This window comes from Oncorhynchus mykiss, chromosome 30 (assembly GCF_013265735.2).
Source record: "Oncorhynchus mykiss isolate Arlee chromosome 30, USDA_OmykA_1.1, whole genome shotgun sequence".
Classification (NCBI taxonomy): domain Eukaryota; kingdom Metazoa; phylum Chordata; class Actinopteri; order Salmoniformes; family Salmonidae; genus Oncorhynchus; species Oncorhynchus mykiss.
The window spans coordinates 26,763,635-26,779,899 of NC_050570.1; the positions used below are offsets into that span (position 1 = coordinate 26,763,635).

The following is a 16,265-nucleotide window of genomic DNA, read 5'->3' on the forward strand; positions in this document are numbered from 1 at the left end:
AGGTGTTTCTATATCCTGTCTCTTTGTGTCTGTTCTGTAGGGCATAGCAGCATCAGGGCGGTCTAAAGGAGACCACAAACAGAAGGTGTTTCTAACTGTCTCTTTGTGTCTGTTCTGTAGGGCATAGCAGCAGCAGGGCGGTCGAAAGGAGACCACAAACAGAAGGTGTTTCTATATCCTGTCTCATTGTGTCTGTTCTGTAGGGCATAGCAGCAGCAGGGCGGTCTAAAGGAGACCACAAACAGAAGGTGTTTCTAACTGTCTCTGTGTCTGTTCTGTAGGGCATAGCAGCAGCAGGGCGGTCTAAAGGAGATCACAAACAGAAGGTGTTTCTAACTGTCTCTTTGTGTCTGTTCTGTAGGGCATAGCAGCAGCAGGGCGGTCTAAAGGAGATCACAAACAGAAGGTGTTTCTATATCCTGTCTCATTGTGTCTGTTCTGTAGGGCATAGCAGCAGCAGGGCGGTCTAAAGGAGACCACAAACAGAAGGTGTTTCTAACTGTCTCTGTGTCTGTTCTGTAGGGCATAGCAGCAGCAGGGCGGTCTAAAGGAGATCACAAACAGAAGGTGTTTCTAACTGTCTCTTTGTGTCTGTTCTGTAGGGCATAGCAGCAGCAGGGCGGTCTAAAGGAGACCACAAACAGAAGGTGTTTCTATATCCTGTCTCTTTGTGTCTGTTCTGTAGGGTATAGCAGCAGCAGGGCGGTCTAAAGGAGACCACAAACAGAAGGTGTTTCTAACTGTCTCTTTGTGTCTGTTCTGTAGGGCATAGCAGCAGCAGGGCGGTCTAAAGGAGATCACAAACAGAAGGTGTTTCTAACTGTCTCTTTGTGTCTGTTCTGTAGGGCATAGCAGCAGCAGGGCGGTCTAAAGGAGATCACAAACAGAAGGTGTTTCTAACTGTCTCTTTCTGTCTGTTCTGTAGGGTATAGCAGCAGCAGGGCGGTCTAAAGGAGATCACAAACAGAAGGTGTTTCTATATCCTGTCTCTTTGTGTCTGTTCTGTAGGGCATAGCAGCAGCAGGGCGGTCTAAAGGAGACCACAAACAGAAGGTGTTTCTATATCCTGTCTCTTTGTGTCTGTTCTGTAGGGCATAGCAGCAGCAGGGCGGTCTAAAGGAGATCACAAACAGAAGGTGTTTCTAACTGTCTCTTTGTGTCTGTTCTGTAGGGCATAGCAGCAGCAGGGCGGTCTAAAGGAGATCACAAACAGAAGGTGTTTCTAACTGTCTCTTTGTGTCTGTTCTGTAGGGTATAGCAGCAGCAGGGCGGTCTAAAGGAGACCACAAACAGAAGGTGTTTCTATATCCCGTCTCTTTGTGTCTGTTCTGTAGGGCATAGCAGCAGCAGGGCGGTCTAAAGGAGATCACAAACAGAAGGTGTTTCTAACTGTCTCTTTGTGTCTGTTCTGTAGGGCATTGCAGCAGCAGGGCGGTCTAAAGGAGACCACAAACAGAAGGTGTTTCTATATCCTGTCTCTTTGTGTCTGTTCTGTAGGGCATAGCAGCAGCAGGGCGGTCTAAAGGAGATCACAAACAGAAGGTGTTTCTAACTGTCTCTTTGTGTCTGTTCTGTAGGGCATAGCAGCAGCAGGGCGGTCTAAAGGAGATCACAAACAGAAGGTGTTTCTATATCCTGTCTCATTGTGTCTGTTCTGTAGGGCATAGCAGCAGCAGGGCGGTCTAAAGGAGACCACAAACAGAAGGTGTTTCTAACTGTCTCTGTGTCTGTTCTGTAGGGCATAGCAGCAGCAGGGCGGTCTAAAGGAGATCACAAACAGAAGGTGTTTCTAACTGTCTCTTTGTGTCTGTTCTGTAGGGCATAGCAGCAGCAGGGCGGTCTAAAGGAGACCACAAACAGAAGGTGTTTCTATATCCTGTCTCTTTGTGTCTGTTCTGTAGGGTATAGCAGCAGCAGGGCGGTCTAAAGGAGACCACAAACAGAAGGTGTTTCTAACTGTCTCTTTGTGTCTGTTCTGTAGGGCATAGCAGCAGCAGGGCGGTCTAAAGGAGATCACAAACAGAAGGTGTTTCTAACTGTCTCTTTGTGTCTGTTCTGTAGGGCATAGCAGCAGCAGGGCGGTCTAAAGGAGATCACAAACAGAAGGTGTTTCTAACTGTCTCTTTCTGTCTGTTCTGTAGGGTATAGCAGCAGCAGGGCGGTCTAAAGGAGATCACAAACAGAAGGTGTTTCTATATCCTGTCTCTTTGTGTCTGTTCTGTAGGGCATAGCAGCAGCAGGGCGGTCTAAAGGAGACCACAAACAGAAGGTGTTTCTATATCCTGTCTCTTTGTGTCTGTTCTGTAGGGCATAGCAGCAGCAGGGCGGTCTAAAGGAGATCACAAACAGAAGGTGTTTCTAACTGTCTCTTTGTGTCTGTTCTGTAGGGCATAGCAGCAGCAGGGCGGTCTAAAGGAGATCACAAACAGAAGGTGTTTCTAACTGTCTCTTTGTGTCTGTTCTGTAGGGTATAGCAGCAGCAGGGCGGTCTAAAGGAGACCACAAACAGAAGGTGTTTCTATATCCCGTCTCTTTGTGTCTGTTCTGTAGGGCATAGCAGCAGCAGGGCGGTCTAAAGGAGATCACAAACAGAAGGTGTTTCTAACTGTCTCTTTGTGTCTGTTCTGTAGGGCATTGCAGCAGCAGGGCGGTCTAAAGGAGACCACAAACAGAAGGTGTTTCTATATCCTGTCTCTTTGTGTCTGTTCTGTAGGGCATAGCAGCAGCAGGGCGGTCTAAAGGAGATCACAAACAGAAGGTGTTTCTAACTGTCTCTTTGTGTCTGTTCTGTAGGGCATAGCAGCAGCAGGGCGGTCTAAAGGAGACCACAAACAGAAGGTGTTTCTAACTGTCTCCTTTGGAGGGATCAAGATCTTTGATGAGAAGTTTGGGGTGAGTTTTAAAGGTGTGTGTGTGTGTGTGTGTGTGTGTGTGTGTGTGTGTGTGTGTGTGTGTGTGTGTGTGTGTGTGTGTGTGTGTGTGTGTGTGTGTGTGTGTGTGTGTGTGTGGTATTGGTCCAGGGGGACAGGTGGGCTTGTTAATGAGGCAGCTCTAAAGAGTCCTGGGGGAAATCAGGAGGACCTAATTGAAACCTCCTAAGTAGATCAGAATACAAACCTGGTTTATCGTCTGATATCAGTGCAGTCTGTCTTTCTCTGTGTGCAGGGTGTCACGGTGTGTGCCTGTGAGTGTGTGTGTGTGTGGCCCTGCCTCTCTACCTCCCACACTGCAGCCATATTGCTTACATCCCCCAACCCCCCTTATGGACGGATGGATGGATGAGCACTCTCACAGAAGAGGGAAGGTCGTGGAGGATAGAGAAGAGGAGCGAGGGAACATTAATCTCTCCTCCGTCCCCACAGAGGGCGGGTGCCCGTGTTCTCGCTCTCTCTCCGTCATGGTCACTGTGGTGATGGAGGGGTGGAGAGAGGGAGAGGCCTTTAAGATAGAAAGGAAAAGTTTTGTATGTCAACCCCTCTCCAGCCTCGGACGAGAAACCTGGGTTCAATCTACAGGCACGGGATGTGCGTGCATGTTTGTGTGGGCGTGCGTACGTCCTGAGTGTTTGTGCATGTGTTCCCGGGGCCTCTCCTGCTGGCTTGGTTATTGGAGGGGAGGGGCTCTTATTATTGTCAGGTCAGTCAATGGGAATGATGACAATCATCAGCCTACTTATTAAATATAGAAGGCATCAGTCACACACACACGGCCTCTGTCTCCTTCCACTGTAGCTGCTGCCGGATGCTCTGTACTGTCAGAGCTCTGTTTGGGGTTGACAGATACACATCTCTGTGTTTTGGGTGTCAGTGTTGCGTTCTGAGATTGCCTCTGCCTGTAGTGACACATCCAGTGAGCAGATGAAATGATCAACTCGACTGCCTGCAGCGACGCGACTGTCTTTGCCACTTACACTCACACACACACACACACACACACACACACACACACACGTACACGGATGCGCACACACACACGTATGTGTGGCATCGGTATGCATGTTTGTGCGTGCTATGTGTGTTTGTGTGTGTTTGGAAGTCAGTGTAAGTATGCGTGAGTGTGTGGGTAGATTCAGTCCCGTCTCCCGTTCTCTGGGACAACCAGAGCCATCTGCCATGGGCACAGCCATCCCTCCCTGGCGCAAACGCTCTGGCTAAACTGGGGAGAGCAGGGGAACTAAAGACTGTTAAACGAGCAGGCGGGTATGTGTGTGTGTGTCTGTGTGTGTGTGTGTGTGTGTGTGTCTGTGTGTGGGTTGAGGAGGTCTAATCCCCCTTCTTCCTGCCTGGCACAACAACACAACAGAGGCTCACAGGGAATAGTGTGACTGTCTCCCTCCGTCTGTCCTCAATTTGGCAAGGGGTGTGTGAGGGCCACTTCCTGCTGAGAGCTGTCTGAGCTCTGAAAATAAGTTCTGCCAGATCCTCTCCCTCCTCTCTCCTCTCTCTCCTCTCTCCCTTCTCTCACTCTTCTCTCTCTCTCTTCTCTCTCTCTTCTCTCTCTCTTCTCTCTCTCTTCTCTCTCTCTCTTCTCTCTCTCTTCTCTCTCTCTTCTCTCTCTCTCTTCTCTCTCTCTTCTCTCTCCTCCCTTCTTTCCTCTCTTCTTTTTATCTCTAGATCAGGGGTCCAGTCTCTGACTGTGTTTCTCTGCCTGGTCTCTCTCAGGTCCTCCAGCACCACCATGCGGTCCATGAGATCTCTTACATCGCTAAGGACATCACAGACCACCGAGCCTTTGGTTATGTCTGTGGGAAAGAGGGCAACCACCGCTTCGTAGCCATCAAGACAGCACAGTCTGTGAGTACCACACAGTGTGTGTGTGTGTGTGTGTGTGTGTGTGTGTGTGTGTGTGTGTGTGTGTGTGTGTGTGTGTGTGTGTGTGTGTGTGTGTGTGTGTGTGTGTGTGTGTGTACGTGCCTTTGTGTGCTTTTCTGTTGTCCATGACTCCCCATTGTCCTCTGCTTGCCCCAGGGAACATTGTCCTGTTCACATTAAGATACTGATCCTTGAATCAGCCCTCTACAGATAGAGAGCCCCGTCTGCTCTGCTGTGTGTGTGTCTATATTCTCTCTGTGTTGTTGCTGTCTGTGTCTCGTGTCTGTGTTTTGTGTGAGGCTGTCTCTGCTCTCTGCTGCCATATTGATTTCCCGTAGCGACTCGATGAGTGTGTGAGTGTGTCATCACCTCTAACGACCCGTCAATCCTCCCAGGAACTGACCTGGCGCCCTGGGAAACAGAACAACCCAGCAAGCTGCCATGTACTCCTCTGGGTGTGCTAGGAGAGTTCCGTCCCTGTAGTGTTTTCTGAGGACAGAGACGACAAGAGAGATGTCTGTTCACTACTAATTATATACAGGGAGAAGAGAGAGGGAACAGAGAAAGTGAGAGAGAGGAAAGAAGAGAAGAGATTGAGACCCACACCTCATGATTTATCTAAGACTGAATCAGAGTTCAGATGGGGTAGGAAGGAAGTAGGACCATGTTGGAACGCAACACTGTACTGGTGATGTCCGAACACTGTCTGGGAACTCCCTGTTATGCCTAAATCAAATATTAAACATGATCTATATTTCATTGTTCCCCAGGCTCACCCCTCAGAATCCCCAGCTCTCTGCTCCGAATCTGTTCATAGTGAAACTAAGACCTCACATCCTAATGCTCTATTACACTGTGAATGTGAGGTGATGTGTGTGTGTGTGTGTGTGTGTGTGTGTGTGCACATGCTTGTGTGTGTGTGAGAGTGTGCGCCAGCCTGTATATGCCTGTATATGTGTGTGTGTGTGTTAAAACTAGCGCTCACAGTCTCACGTCAGAATTAGACGTTCATCCATGTTTCTCAAACATCACATTTCAAAGTTGTTCCAAAAGTCACATTTTTGTTTAAGGTTAACATTAGGCATTAACTCTGATTGGTAAAGGTAAGGGTTAAGGTATTAACTCTGAATGGTAAAGGTAAGGGTTAAGGCATTAACTCTGAATGGTAAAGGTAAGGGTTAAGGTTAGGCATTAACTCTGAATGGTAAAGGTAAGGGTTAAGGTTAGGTATTAACTCTGAATGGTAAAGGTAAGGGTTAAGGTATTAACTCTGAATGTTAAAGGTAAGGGTTAAGGTTAGGTATTAACTCTGAATTGTAAAGGTAAGGGTTAAGGCATTAACTCTGAATGGTAAAGGTAAGGGTTAAGGTATTAACTCTGAATGGTAAAGGTAAGGGTTAAGGTATTAACTCTGAATGGTAAAGGTAAGGGTTAAGGTATTAACTCTGAATGGTAAAGGTAAGGGTTAAGGTATTAACTCTGAATGGTAAAGGTAAGGGTTAAGGCATTAACTCTGAATGGTAAAGGTAAGGGTTAAGGCATTAACTCTGAATGGTAAAGGTAAGGTTTAAGGTATTAACTCTGAATGGTAAAGGTAAGGGTTAAGGTATTAACTCTGAATGGTAAAGGTAAGGGTTAAGGTATTAACTCTGAATGGTAAAGGTAAGGGTTAAGGTTAGGTATTAACTCTGAATGGTAAAGGTAAGGGTTAAGGTATTAACTCTGAATGGTAAAGGTAAGGGTTAAGGTATTAACTCTGAATGGTAAAGGTAAGGGTTAAGGTTAGGCATTAACTCTGAATGGTAAAGGTAAGGGTTAAGGCATTAACTCTGAATGGTAAAGGTAAGGGTTAAGGTATTAACTCTGAATGGTAAAGGTAAGGGTTAAGGTATTAACTCTGAATGGTAAAGGTAAGGGTTAAGGTAATAACTCTGAATGGTAAAGGTAAGGGTTAAGGTATTAACTCTGAATGGTAAAGGTAAGGGTTAAGGTATTAACTCTGAATGGTAAAGGTAAGGGTTAAGGTATTAACTCTGAATGGTAAAGGTAAGGTTTAAGGTTAGGTATTAACTCTGAATGGTAAAGGTAAGGGTTAAGGCATTAACTCTGAATGGTAAAGGTAAGGGTTAAGGTATTAACTCTGAATGGTAAAGGTAAGGGTTAAGGTATTAACTCTGAATGGTAAAGGTAAGGGTTAAGGTATTAACTCTCAATGGTAAAGGTAAGGGTTAAGGCATTAACTCTGAATGTTAAAGGTAAGGGTTAAGGTTAGGTATTAACTCTGAATGGTAAAGGTAAGGGTTAAGGCATTAACTCTGAATGGTAAAGGTAAGGGTTAAGCTATTAACTCTGAATGGTAAAGGTAAGGGTTAAGGTATTAACTCTGAATGGTAAAGGTAAGGGTTAAGGCATTAACTCTGAATGGTAAAGGTAAGGGTTAAGGTATTAACTCTGAATGGTAAAGGTAAGGGTTAAGGCATTAACTCTGAATGGTAAAGGTAAGGGTTAAGGTATTAACTCTGAATGGTAAAGGTAAGGGTTAAGGTTAGGTATTAACTCTGAATGGTAAAGGTAAGGGTTAAGGTATTAACTCTGAATGGTAAAGGTAAGGGTTAAGGTTAGGTATTAACTCTGAATGGTAAAGGTAAGGGTTAAGGTATTAACTCTGAATGGTAAAGGTAAGGGTTAAGGTTAGGTATTAACTCTGTACGCCCATCCCCGAGCCCATCCACAACGCCCCAGAAAAACTGAAACCTATTTGAAAGTAACAGTGCTCACTGTTGCCCCTAGCGGCCGGTTTTCACGTCATTCTCCCGACGTCCTCAGGCATGGATGAACGTCGAATACTGACTTGTATCAGGGGTGACCTGGTTGGTTACCCACAGAGCTATATCAGTGTTCTACTTCCTCTCCACCTCCCAGGCAGAACCAGTGATCCTGGACCTCCGGGACCTGTTCCAGCTCATCTATGACATCAAACAGAGGGAGGAGATGGAGAAGAAAGCCCAGAAAGACAAACAGTGTGAACAGGCTGTGTACCAGGTACACACAACCACGTTCACTTTTACCTCACATTCACTTACACACATAATGCAGAGGAGGCGACAGGGCTGTTCTGTGTGTACTATGTGATTATCTGTTGGGAATGCTTGGTGCTGCTGCCTCTATCTGTCAACTACACTGATCTTCCTGGCTTTCCTCTTCCATCTCTACTCTCTTTCTCCCCTCTCTATTCTTATATCCCCTCTCTCTCTACTCTTCTATCCCCTCTCTACTCTTCTATCCCCTCTCTACTCTCTTTCTCCCCTCTCTATTCTTCTATCCCCTCTCTCTACTCTTCTATCCCCTCTCTACTCTTCTATCCCCTCTCTACTCTCTTTCTCCCCTCTCTACTCTTTTACCCACTCTCTACTCTTCTATCCCCTCTACTCTTCTACCCCCTCTCTACTCTTCTATTCCCCTCTACTCTCTTCTATCCCCTCTCTACTCTCTTTCTCCCCTCTCTACTCTTTTACCCCCTCTCTACTCTCTTTCTCCCCTCTCTACTCTTTTACCCCCTCTCCACTCTCTTTCTCCCCTCTCTACTCTTCTATCCCCTTTATACTCTTCTATTCCCTCTCTACTCTCTTTCTCCCCTCTCTACTCTTCTATCCCCTTTCTACTCTCTTTCTCCCCTCTCTACTCTTCTATCCCCTCTCTACTCTTTTCCCCCTTTACTCTTCTACCCCCTCTCTACTCTTCTATCCCCTCTCTACTCTTCTACCCCCTCTCTACTCTTCTATCCCATCTCTACTCTCTTTCTCCCTTCTCTACTCTTCTATCCCCTCTGTACTCTCTTTCTCCCCTCTTTACTCTTCTATCCCCTCTCTACTCTTCTATCCCCTCTCTACTCTCTTTCTCTCCTCTCTACTCTTCTATCCCCTCTCTACTCTCTTTCTCCCCTCTCTACTCTTCTATCCCCTCTCTACTCTCTTTATCCCCTCTTTACTCTTCTATCCCCTTTCTACTCTTTCTCCCCTCTCTACTCTTCTATCCCCTCTCTACTATCTTTCTCCCCTCTACTCTTCTACCCCCTCTCTACTCTTCTATCTCCTCTCTTCTATCCTCTCTCAACTCTTCTATCCCCTCTCTACTCTCTTTCTCCCCTCTACTCTCTTTCTCCCCTCTCTGCTCTTCTATCCCCTCTCTACTCTCTTTCTCCCCTCTACTATTCAATCCCTTCTCTACTCTTCTATCCCCTCTCTACTCTCTTTCTCCCCTCTTTACTCTTCTCTCCCCTCTCTACTCTCTTTCTCCCCTCTACTATTCTATCCCCTCTCTACTCTTCTATCCCCTCTCTACTCTCTTTCTCCACTCTTTACTCTTCTACCCCCTCTCTACTCTTCTATCCCTCTCTACTCTTCTATCCCCTCTCTACTCTTCTATCCCCTCTCTACTCTTCTATCCCCTCTCGACCCTTCTATCCCCTCTCTACTCTTCTATCCCCTCTCTACTCTCTTTCTCCCCTCTTTACTATTCAATCCCTTCTCTACTCTTCTATCCCCTCTCTACTCTCTTTCTCCCCTCTTTACTCTTCTCTCCCCTCTCTACTCTCTTTCTCCCCTCTACTATTCTATCCCCTCTCTACTCTTCTATCCCCTCTCTACTCTCTTTCTCCACTCTTTACTCTTCTACCCCCTCTCTACTCTTCTATCCCTCTCTACTCTTCTATCCCCTCTCTACTCTTCTATCCCCTCTCTACTCTTCTATCCCCTCTCGACCCTTCTATCCCCTCTCTACTCTTCTATCCCCTCTCTACTCTCTTTCTCCCCTCTTTACTCTTCTATCCCCTCTCTACTCTTCTATCCCCTCTCTACTCTTCTACCCCTCTCTACTCTTCTATCCCCTCTCTACTTGTCTACCCCTCTCTACTCTTCTATCCCCTCTCTACTCTTCTATCCCCTCTCTACTCTATTTCTCCCCTCTCTACTCTTCTATCCCCTCTCTACTCTTCTATCTTCTCTCTTCCCCTTCTCCGTCCGTCCGTCCGTCTGTCTTTAGACTATTCTGGAAGAAGATTTGGAGGATCCGGTCTACCAGGTAACTTCTAAACACCAATCAGAATGCTTCTATAATGCTGTTATCCAATCAGAATGTTTCTCTCTAATGCTTCTTCCAATTTTCCAATCGCCTTGCCTGTTTCTCTGTGTCTGCGGGGGATTGTGGGGGAGTCCCAGGGTTCTTGTCAGACAGACTGAGTTGTGTGTGGTTGTGGTTTTGTGTGTGTGTGTGTCTGTGTCTGAGGGTATCTATCTGGGATTGCTTGGAGGGGGGACCCACAGATGATTCTGTTTGACCAATCACATCTTTGCTTCCTATTCTCAGTCTTTCCTTTTCCTTTTTCTTCTATTTCCTATTTCCTATTTCCTATTTTTCTCTTTCTCGTTCTTCCTCCTCTCCTCTCCTCCCTCTGCTGCCGGTGTTGTAGTACATTGTGTTTGAGGCGGGACACGAGCCCATCCGTGACCAATCAGAAGAGAGCATTTATCAGGTACAAGCCCCTCCCCTCTGCTTGGATTTTATTGGTGGAGTTGTGTGAGTGACAGGAGCATGGTTCCAATGGGAATAGAGATGATTAGAGAATAACATCCCCTACAGCTTCACTACTGACAGACACAACTGAAACCTGAGAGAAAAATGTACACGCATGCACAGGAAAACATAGGAAACAGAGGCTGGTAATAGACTATGCCAACAACATGCAGTGGTGCAGACCCAGTGTCCAGAGAGGGATCAGGGGCTATCTGACTAAGTTTATCCTAGGGGAGATGGCCTTTCTCTGGGTTCTCTTCTCAGGAGGACTGGGTGAAACCTCCAGGCGATGAGGAAATGGGGGAGGTGTGTGTGGTGTTATTCTTGGCCTGTGGGTAAGGCAGACCCCTCCTCCTTCCCCCTCTTCCTCTTTTCCCTCCTCTCTTTTCCTGCGGAGATGAAAGAGGGAGTGGGAATGAGGGAGGGGGAAAGATTAATCACCAGGCTTTCGTTTGATCTTTAAATAAAATGGATTGAAAATAGAGCGGCTCTAACACACACTCACACACACACACACACATGCGAGAAGACGTGTTAGAAGTGTGCCACAGAGCCAAAAGATGTCTGCCTCTAGAAACAAACAATCTGAGAGATGGAGAGATGAAGAAGGATGAGAGAGAGAGAGATAAAAAAAACAGGAGAACGAGAGAAGAGAGAGTGATTAGGGATGATAGAGGGAGGAGATATGGTGGAGAGATGACTCAGGTGTTGGTAAATACAACTTGCTCTCACAAACTCACGTCATGTTACTCAAATGTCAAATTTCAAAGTTGTTCCAAACGTTACATTTCGAAGTGTTCAAGGTTACATTTAGGCATTAACTCCACATTTTTAAGGTTAGGGTTAAGTTTAGGCATTAACTCTGAATGGTTAAGGTTAGGTGTTAACTCTGAATGGTTACGATAAGGGTTATGGTTTGGTATAGGCTTAAAACCAAATCTCATAAACAACTTTCTATCGCTACAACCTTTGGCACCAGAGGCAGATGCTTATGCCCAGCAAAACCGAAACCTACTTGAAGGTAAAGTGCGCTCACCGTTGACCCTAGTGGCTGGTTTCCAAATCATCTCCCGAGGATGACGAATTCCAACTTGTATCACGGGTGGCCTGGCTGGGTAAATCTGTGGTCTTCAGACTGTTATGATGGACAGAAATGTTTGTCCCATCAGGTTTTTATTTACGTTTCCATTCACAACAGATCAATCAGGTGGATTAGTTTGTCAGTCTGACACGTCAGGGACAATAAGTCATCAGTTAATCGAACAGAACGCAGATAACACATATAGAGAGAGACCTGTATCACTCTGTCTCTCTCTCTCTATGGCTGTGTCTCAATAGACCCTAATATCCAGGCTCTGGCCAAAAGTAGTGCACTACACGAGGAATATGCTGTTATTTGAAACACAACCACAGACAGACCAGTTTATTGCATGTTTCTCTCTGATAAGACCACATTATGCCACTCTATGTTGGAGAGAGACAGAGATAGGACGCGGCGGGAGGGAGAGAGGATGGGGGAGGGAGGGAGAGAGAGGATGGGGGGAGGGAGGGAGAGAGAGAGGATGGGGAGGGAGAGGGAGGAAGGGAGAGAGAGGATGGGGGAGGGAGGGAGAGAGAGGATGGGGGAGGGAGGGAGAGAGAGGATGGGGGAGGGAGGGAGAGAGAGGACGGGGGAGGGAGGGAGAGAGAGAGAGGATGGGGGAGGGAGGGAGAGAGAGAGGATGGGGGAGGGAGGGAGAGAGAGAGAGAGGATGGGGGAGGGAGAGAGAGAGAGGATAGGGGAGGGAGGGAGAGAGAGAGAGGATGGGGAGGGAGGGAGAGAGAGAGGATGGGGGAGGGAGGGAGAGAGAGAGAGGATGGGGGAGGGAGAAAGACAGAGGATGGGGGAGGGAGGGAGAGAGAGACAGGATGGGGGGAGTGAGGGAGAGAGAGATAGGATGGGGGAGGGATGGAGAGAGAGAGAGGATGGGGAGGGAGAGAGAGAGAGGATAGGGGAGGGAGGGGGAGAGAGAGGATGGGGGAGGGAGGGAGAGAGCGAGAGGACGCGGGGGGAGGAAGAGAGAGGACGGGGGAGGGAGAGAGTGAGAGGATGGGGAAGGGAGGGAGAGAGAGGACGGGGGGAGGGAGAGAGAGAGAGGATGGGGGAGGGAGAAAGAGAGAGAGGACTGGGAGGGAGAGAGAGAGAGGACGGGGGGAGGGAGAGAGAGAGAGAGGACGGGGGAGGGAGAGAGAGAGAGGACGGGGGAGGGAGAGAGAGAGGATGGGGAGGGAGGGAGAGAAAGAGAGGACGGGGGAGGGAGAGAGAGACGACGGGGGAGGGAGGGAGAGAGAGAGAGGATGGGGGAGGGAGGGAGAGAGAGAGAGGATGGGGGGAGGGAGGCAGGACAGGGAGAGGGAGAGACAGAGGACGGGGAGGGAGAGAGAGAGAGAGGACGGGGAGGGAGGAGGATGGGGAGAGAGAGAGAGAGGACAAGGGGAGAGAGAGAGAGGACGGGGGAGAGAGAGAGAGGACGGGGGAGGGAGAAAGAGAGGATGGGGAGTGAGAGAGAGGACAGGGAGAGGGAGAGAGAGAGAGGACGGGGAGAGAAAGAGGACAGGGAAAGACAGAGAGAGGACGGGGAAAGGGAGAGAGAGAGAGAGTGAGAGAGAGAGGACGGGGAGAGGGAGAGAGGACAGGGAGAGGGAGAGAGGGAGCGTCCGAGAGAGAGGACGGGGAGAGGGAGAGAGAGAGGGTGAGAGAGAGAGGACGGGGAGAGGGAGAGAGAGAGGACGGGGAGAGGGAGTGAGACAGGGTGAGAGATAGAGGACGGGGAGAGGGAGAGAGCTGCTGATAGGGGAGGGAGAGAGAGCTGATGGGGAGAGAGAGAGAGGACGGGTAGCGGGAGAGAGAGAGAGTGAGAGAGAGAGAGGACAGGGAGAGAAAGAGGACAGGGGGAGAGAGAGAGAGGACGGGGAGAGGGAGAGAGAGAGAGTGAGAGAGAGAGGACGGGGATATGTAGAGAGAGAGTGAGAGAGAGAGAGGACGGGGAGAGGGAGAGAGAGAGGACGGGGAGAGGGAGTGAGAGAGGGTGAGAGATAGAGGACGGGGAGAGGGAGAGAGCTGCTGATAGTCCGGGGAGACGGGGAGAGAGAGAGGGGAGAGAGAGAGGACGGGGGTAGAGAGAGAGGACGGGGGAGGGAGAGAGGACGGGGGAGGGAGAGATAGAGGACGGGGGAGAGAGCGAGAGAGAGAGGGCGGGGGTGGGAGAGAGAGGACGGGGGAGAGAGAGGACAGGGGGAGGGAGAGACAGAGGACGGGGGAGGGACAGAGAGAGAGGACGGGGGGAGAGAGAGAGAGGACGGGGAGAGAGAGAGAGGGGACGGGGGAGGGAGAGAGAGAGGATGGGGGGAGAGAGAGAGAGGACAGGGGAGGGAGAGAGAGCTGATGGGGAGAGAGAGAGAGAGGACGGGGAGAGGGAGAGAGAGAGAGTGAGAGAGAGAGAGGACAGGGAGAGAAAGAGGACAGGGGGAGAGAGAGAGAGGACGGGGAGAGAGAGAGAGAGTGAGAGAGAGAGGACGGGGAGATGGAGAGAGAGAGTGAGAGAGAGAGGACGGGGAGAGTGAGAGAGGACGGGGAGAGGGAGAGAGAGAGAGAGGACGGGGAGAGGGAGAGAGGGAGCATGAGAGAGAGAGAGGACGGGGAGAGAGAGAGGACGAGGGGAGAGAGAGAGAGTGAGAGAGAGAGGACGGGGAGAGGGAGAGAGAGAAAGGACGGGGAGAGGAAGAGAGAGAGGACGGGGAGAGGGAGAGAGAGAGGGTGAGAGAGAGAGAGGACGGGGAGAGGGAGAGAGCTGCTGATAGTCCACAGATTGCTCTGAATGAAGCCTCAACTCATAGATTTGAATACAGATTACATCACTCTCACACACATGCACGAGCACATATAGACGCACAGACACACACTCAGATGCAAGCCATAAGAGACTCAGTTAATGTTGTCTGTCAGTCCTGACAATGTCCAGGCTTCAGTCTCATTTGACTGTCGCGTAAGGCTTTATTTTATAGTCTTGTATTGCTTTGGTATTTCCTGCAACCGATACTTTCTAGTACATTACATTAAGGTTGTCATGTTAACAAAAGCTAACGTGTGGTTGGTGGGCTGTTGTGTGGTGATTGGTTGGTTGGTTGTCCAGGTTCCGACCAGTCAACAGAAGGAGGGGGTATATGACGTCCCCAAGAGACACCCAGAGAGAGAGAGAGAGAGAGTGAGAGAGAGAGGACGGGGAGATGGAGAGAGAGAGTGAGAGAGAGAGGACGGGGAGAGTGAGAGAGGACGGGGAGAGGGAGAGAGAGAGAGAGGACGGGGAGAGGGAGAGAGGGAGCATGAGAGAGAGAGAGGACGGGGAGAGAGAGAGGACGAGGGGAGAGAGAGAGAGTGAGAGAGAGAGGACGGGGAGAGGGAGAGAGAGAAAGGACGGGGAGAGGAAGAGAGAGAGGACGGGGAGAGGGAGAGAGAGAGGGTGAGAGAGAGAGAGGACGGGGAGAGGGAGAGAGCTGCTGATAGTCCACAGATTGCTCTGAATGAAGCCTCAACTCATAGATTTGAATACAGATTACATCACTCTCACACACATGCACGAGCACATATAGACGCACAGACACACACTCAGATGCAAGCCATAAGAGACTCAGTTAATGTTGTCTGTCAGTCCTGACAATGTCCAGGCTTCAGTCTCATTTGACTGTCGCGTAAGGCTTTATTTTATAGTCTTGTATTGCTTTGGTATTTCCTGCAACCGATACTTTCTAGTACATTACATTAAGGTTGTCATGTTAACAAAAGCTAACGTGTGGTTGGTGGGCTGTTGTGTGGTGATTGGTTGGTTGGTTGTCCAGGTTCCGACCAGTCAACAGAAGGAGGGGGTATATGACGTCCCCAAGAGACACCCAGTGAGTCCAGCTCTGTGTGCCTGTGTGCCCTTTGGTGCTATGGTGTTGCCTGTGCATATCCTGTGCCGTGGCTTTGGCTCTGTGCTGTGCTGTGCTGTGGCTTTGTGGGAGTGTGGGTGGAGTCGCTGTGTATGTGAATTAGAGTGGGTTGGATTTCCTCTATGCTTGGTGCTGGTTGCATGCAGTGTGGTGGCAGGGGTGTGTGTGCATTGCATGCAGTGTGGTGCCTTGGTGATGCATGGCTGGCAGTGGTCTGCTGGTGAACGAACAAACATGCATGGACTGACAATACTAGAGCGAAGAGATTGGTAAGAGGGAGAGAGAGTGTATGTATGTGCATGTGCACACCTATATGTGGGTGTGGGTGTGCGTGTGTGCGTCATTCCAGTTGACCTTGACCGTTGTCAGGATGCACCATAACTCTCCGTCTCCTTTATGATCTTATTAAACATGGTAGTTAAACATCTCTCTGTTTCATCAGCTAATAACTCCATCCTCATAACCTCATAGCTATTCTGCGCCTGCTACTCCATCTCTGACACCTGTCTAAAAACCTAAGATCCTAACGGTAGGGAGGGGGCCTCGTTGTCAAAATCTGCCCTGCTCACGGTTCCCCCTGTACTTCCACTGGGCTCTCCTAGCTCACACTGCAGAACACACACACATTGTGTAGTCGTAGTCAGACGGTGTGGATTGTGGCAGTCAGTTCTGTCCTGTGTTCCTGTATTATCCCAGCAGTGCTAAGAGGCTTATAGTATGTATACTAGTGAGATCCCACAGCCCTACTGCTCTCCTTTACCACCACACAACACTGAGACTTAATGGCTTTTATCTGTGCTTACCAGGCCTGTGTGTATCTGTAGGGGTTGTAATACTGTACTATAGCCAGTAAGGCACCTCTGTCTAAACCTCCACTGTTATTTAGACTGTCACCTCTGTCTAAACCTCCACTGT

General features: G+C 48.9%; 1 protein-coding gene across 14 annotated transcripts in view; it reads left to right on the top strand.

Annotated features, from left to right (window-relative positions):
• The window catches only part of LOC110521633 (disabled homolog 1), a 99,797-nt gene that overhangs the window by 67,826 nt on the left and 15,706 nt on the right, over positions 1 to 16,265 (top strand). For 9 of the 14 annotated variants that reach the window (XM_036968689.1, XM_036968690.1, XM_036968687.1 and 6 more), the window contains 6 exons: positions 2,794 to 2,892; positions 4,662 to 4,793; positions 7,734 to 7,853; positions 9,852 to 9,890; positions 10,279 to 10,341; positions 15,258 to 15,311. In XM_036968689.1, coding sequence (XP_036824584.1) covers positions 2,794 to 2,892; positions 4,662 to 4,793; positions 7,734 to 7,853; positions 9,852 to 9,890; positions 10,279 to 10,341; positions 15,258 to 15,311 — 507 coding nt within the window. The remainder of the gene's footprint in view (positions 1 to 2,793; positions 2,893 to 4,661; positions 4,794 to 7,733; positions 7,854 to 9,851; positions 9,891 to 10,278; positions 10,342 to 15,257; positions 15,312 to 16,265) is intronic. The other 5 variants (XM_036968692.1, XM_036968696.1, XM_036968694.1 and 2 more) reach the window with 3 other exon arrangements.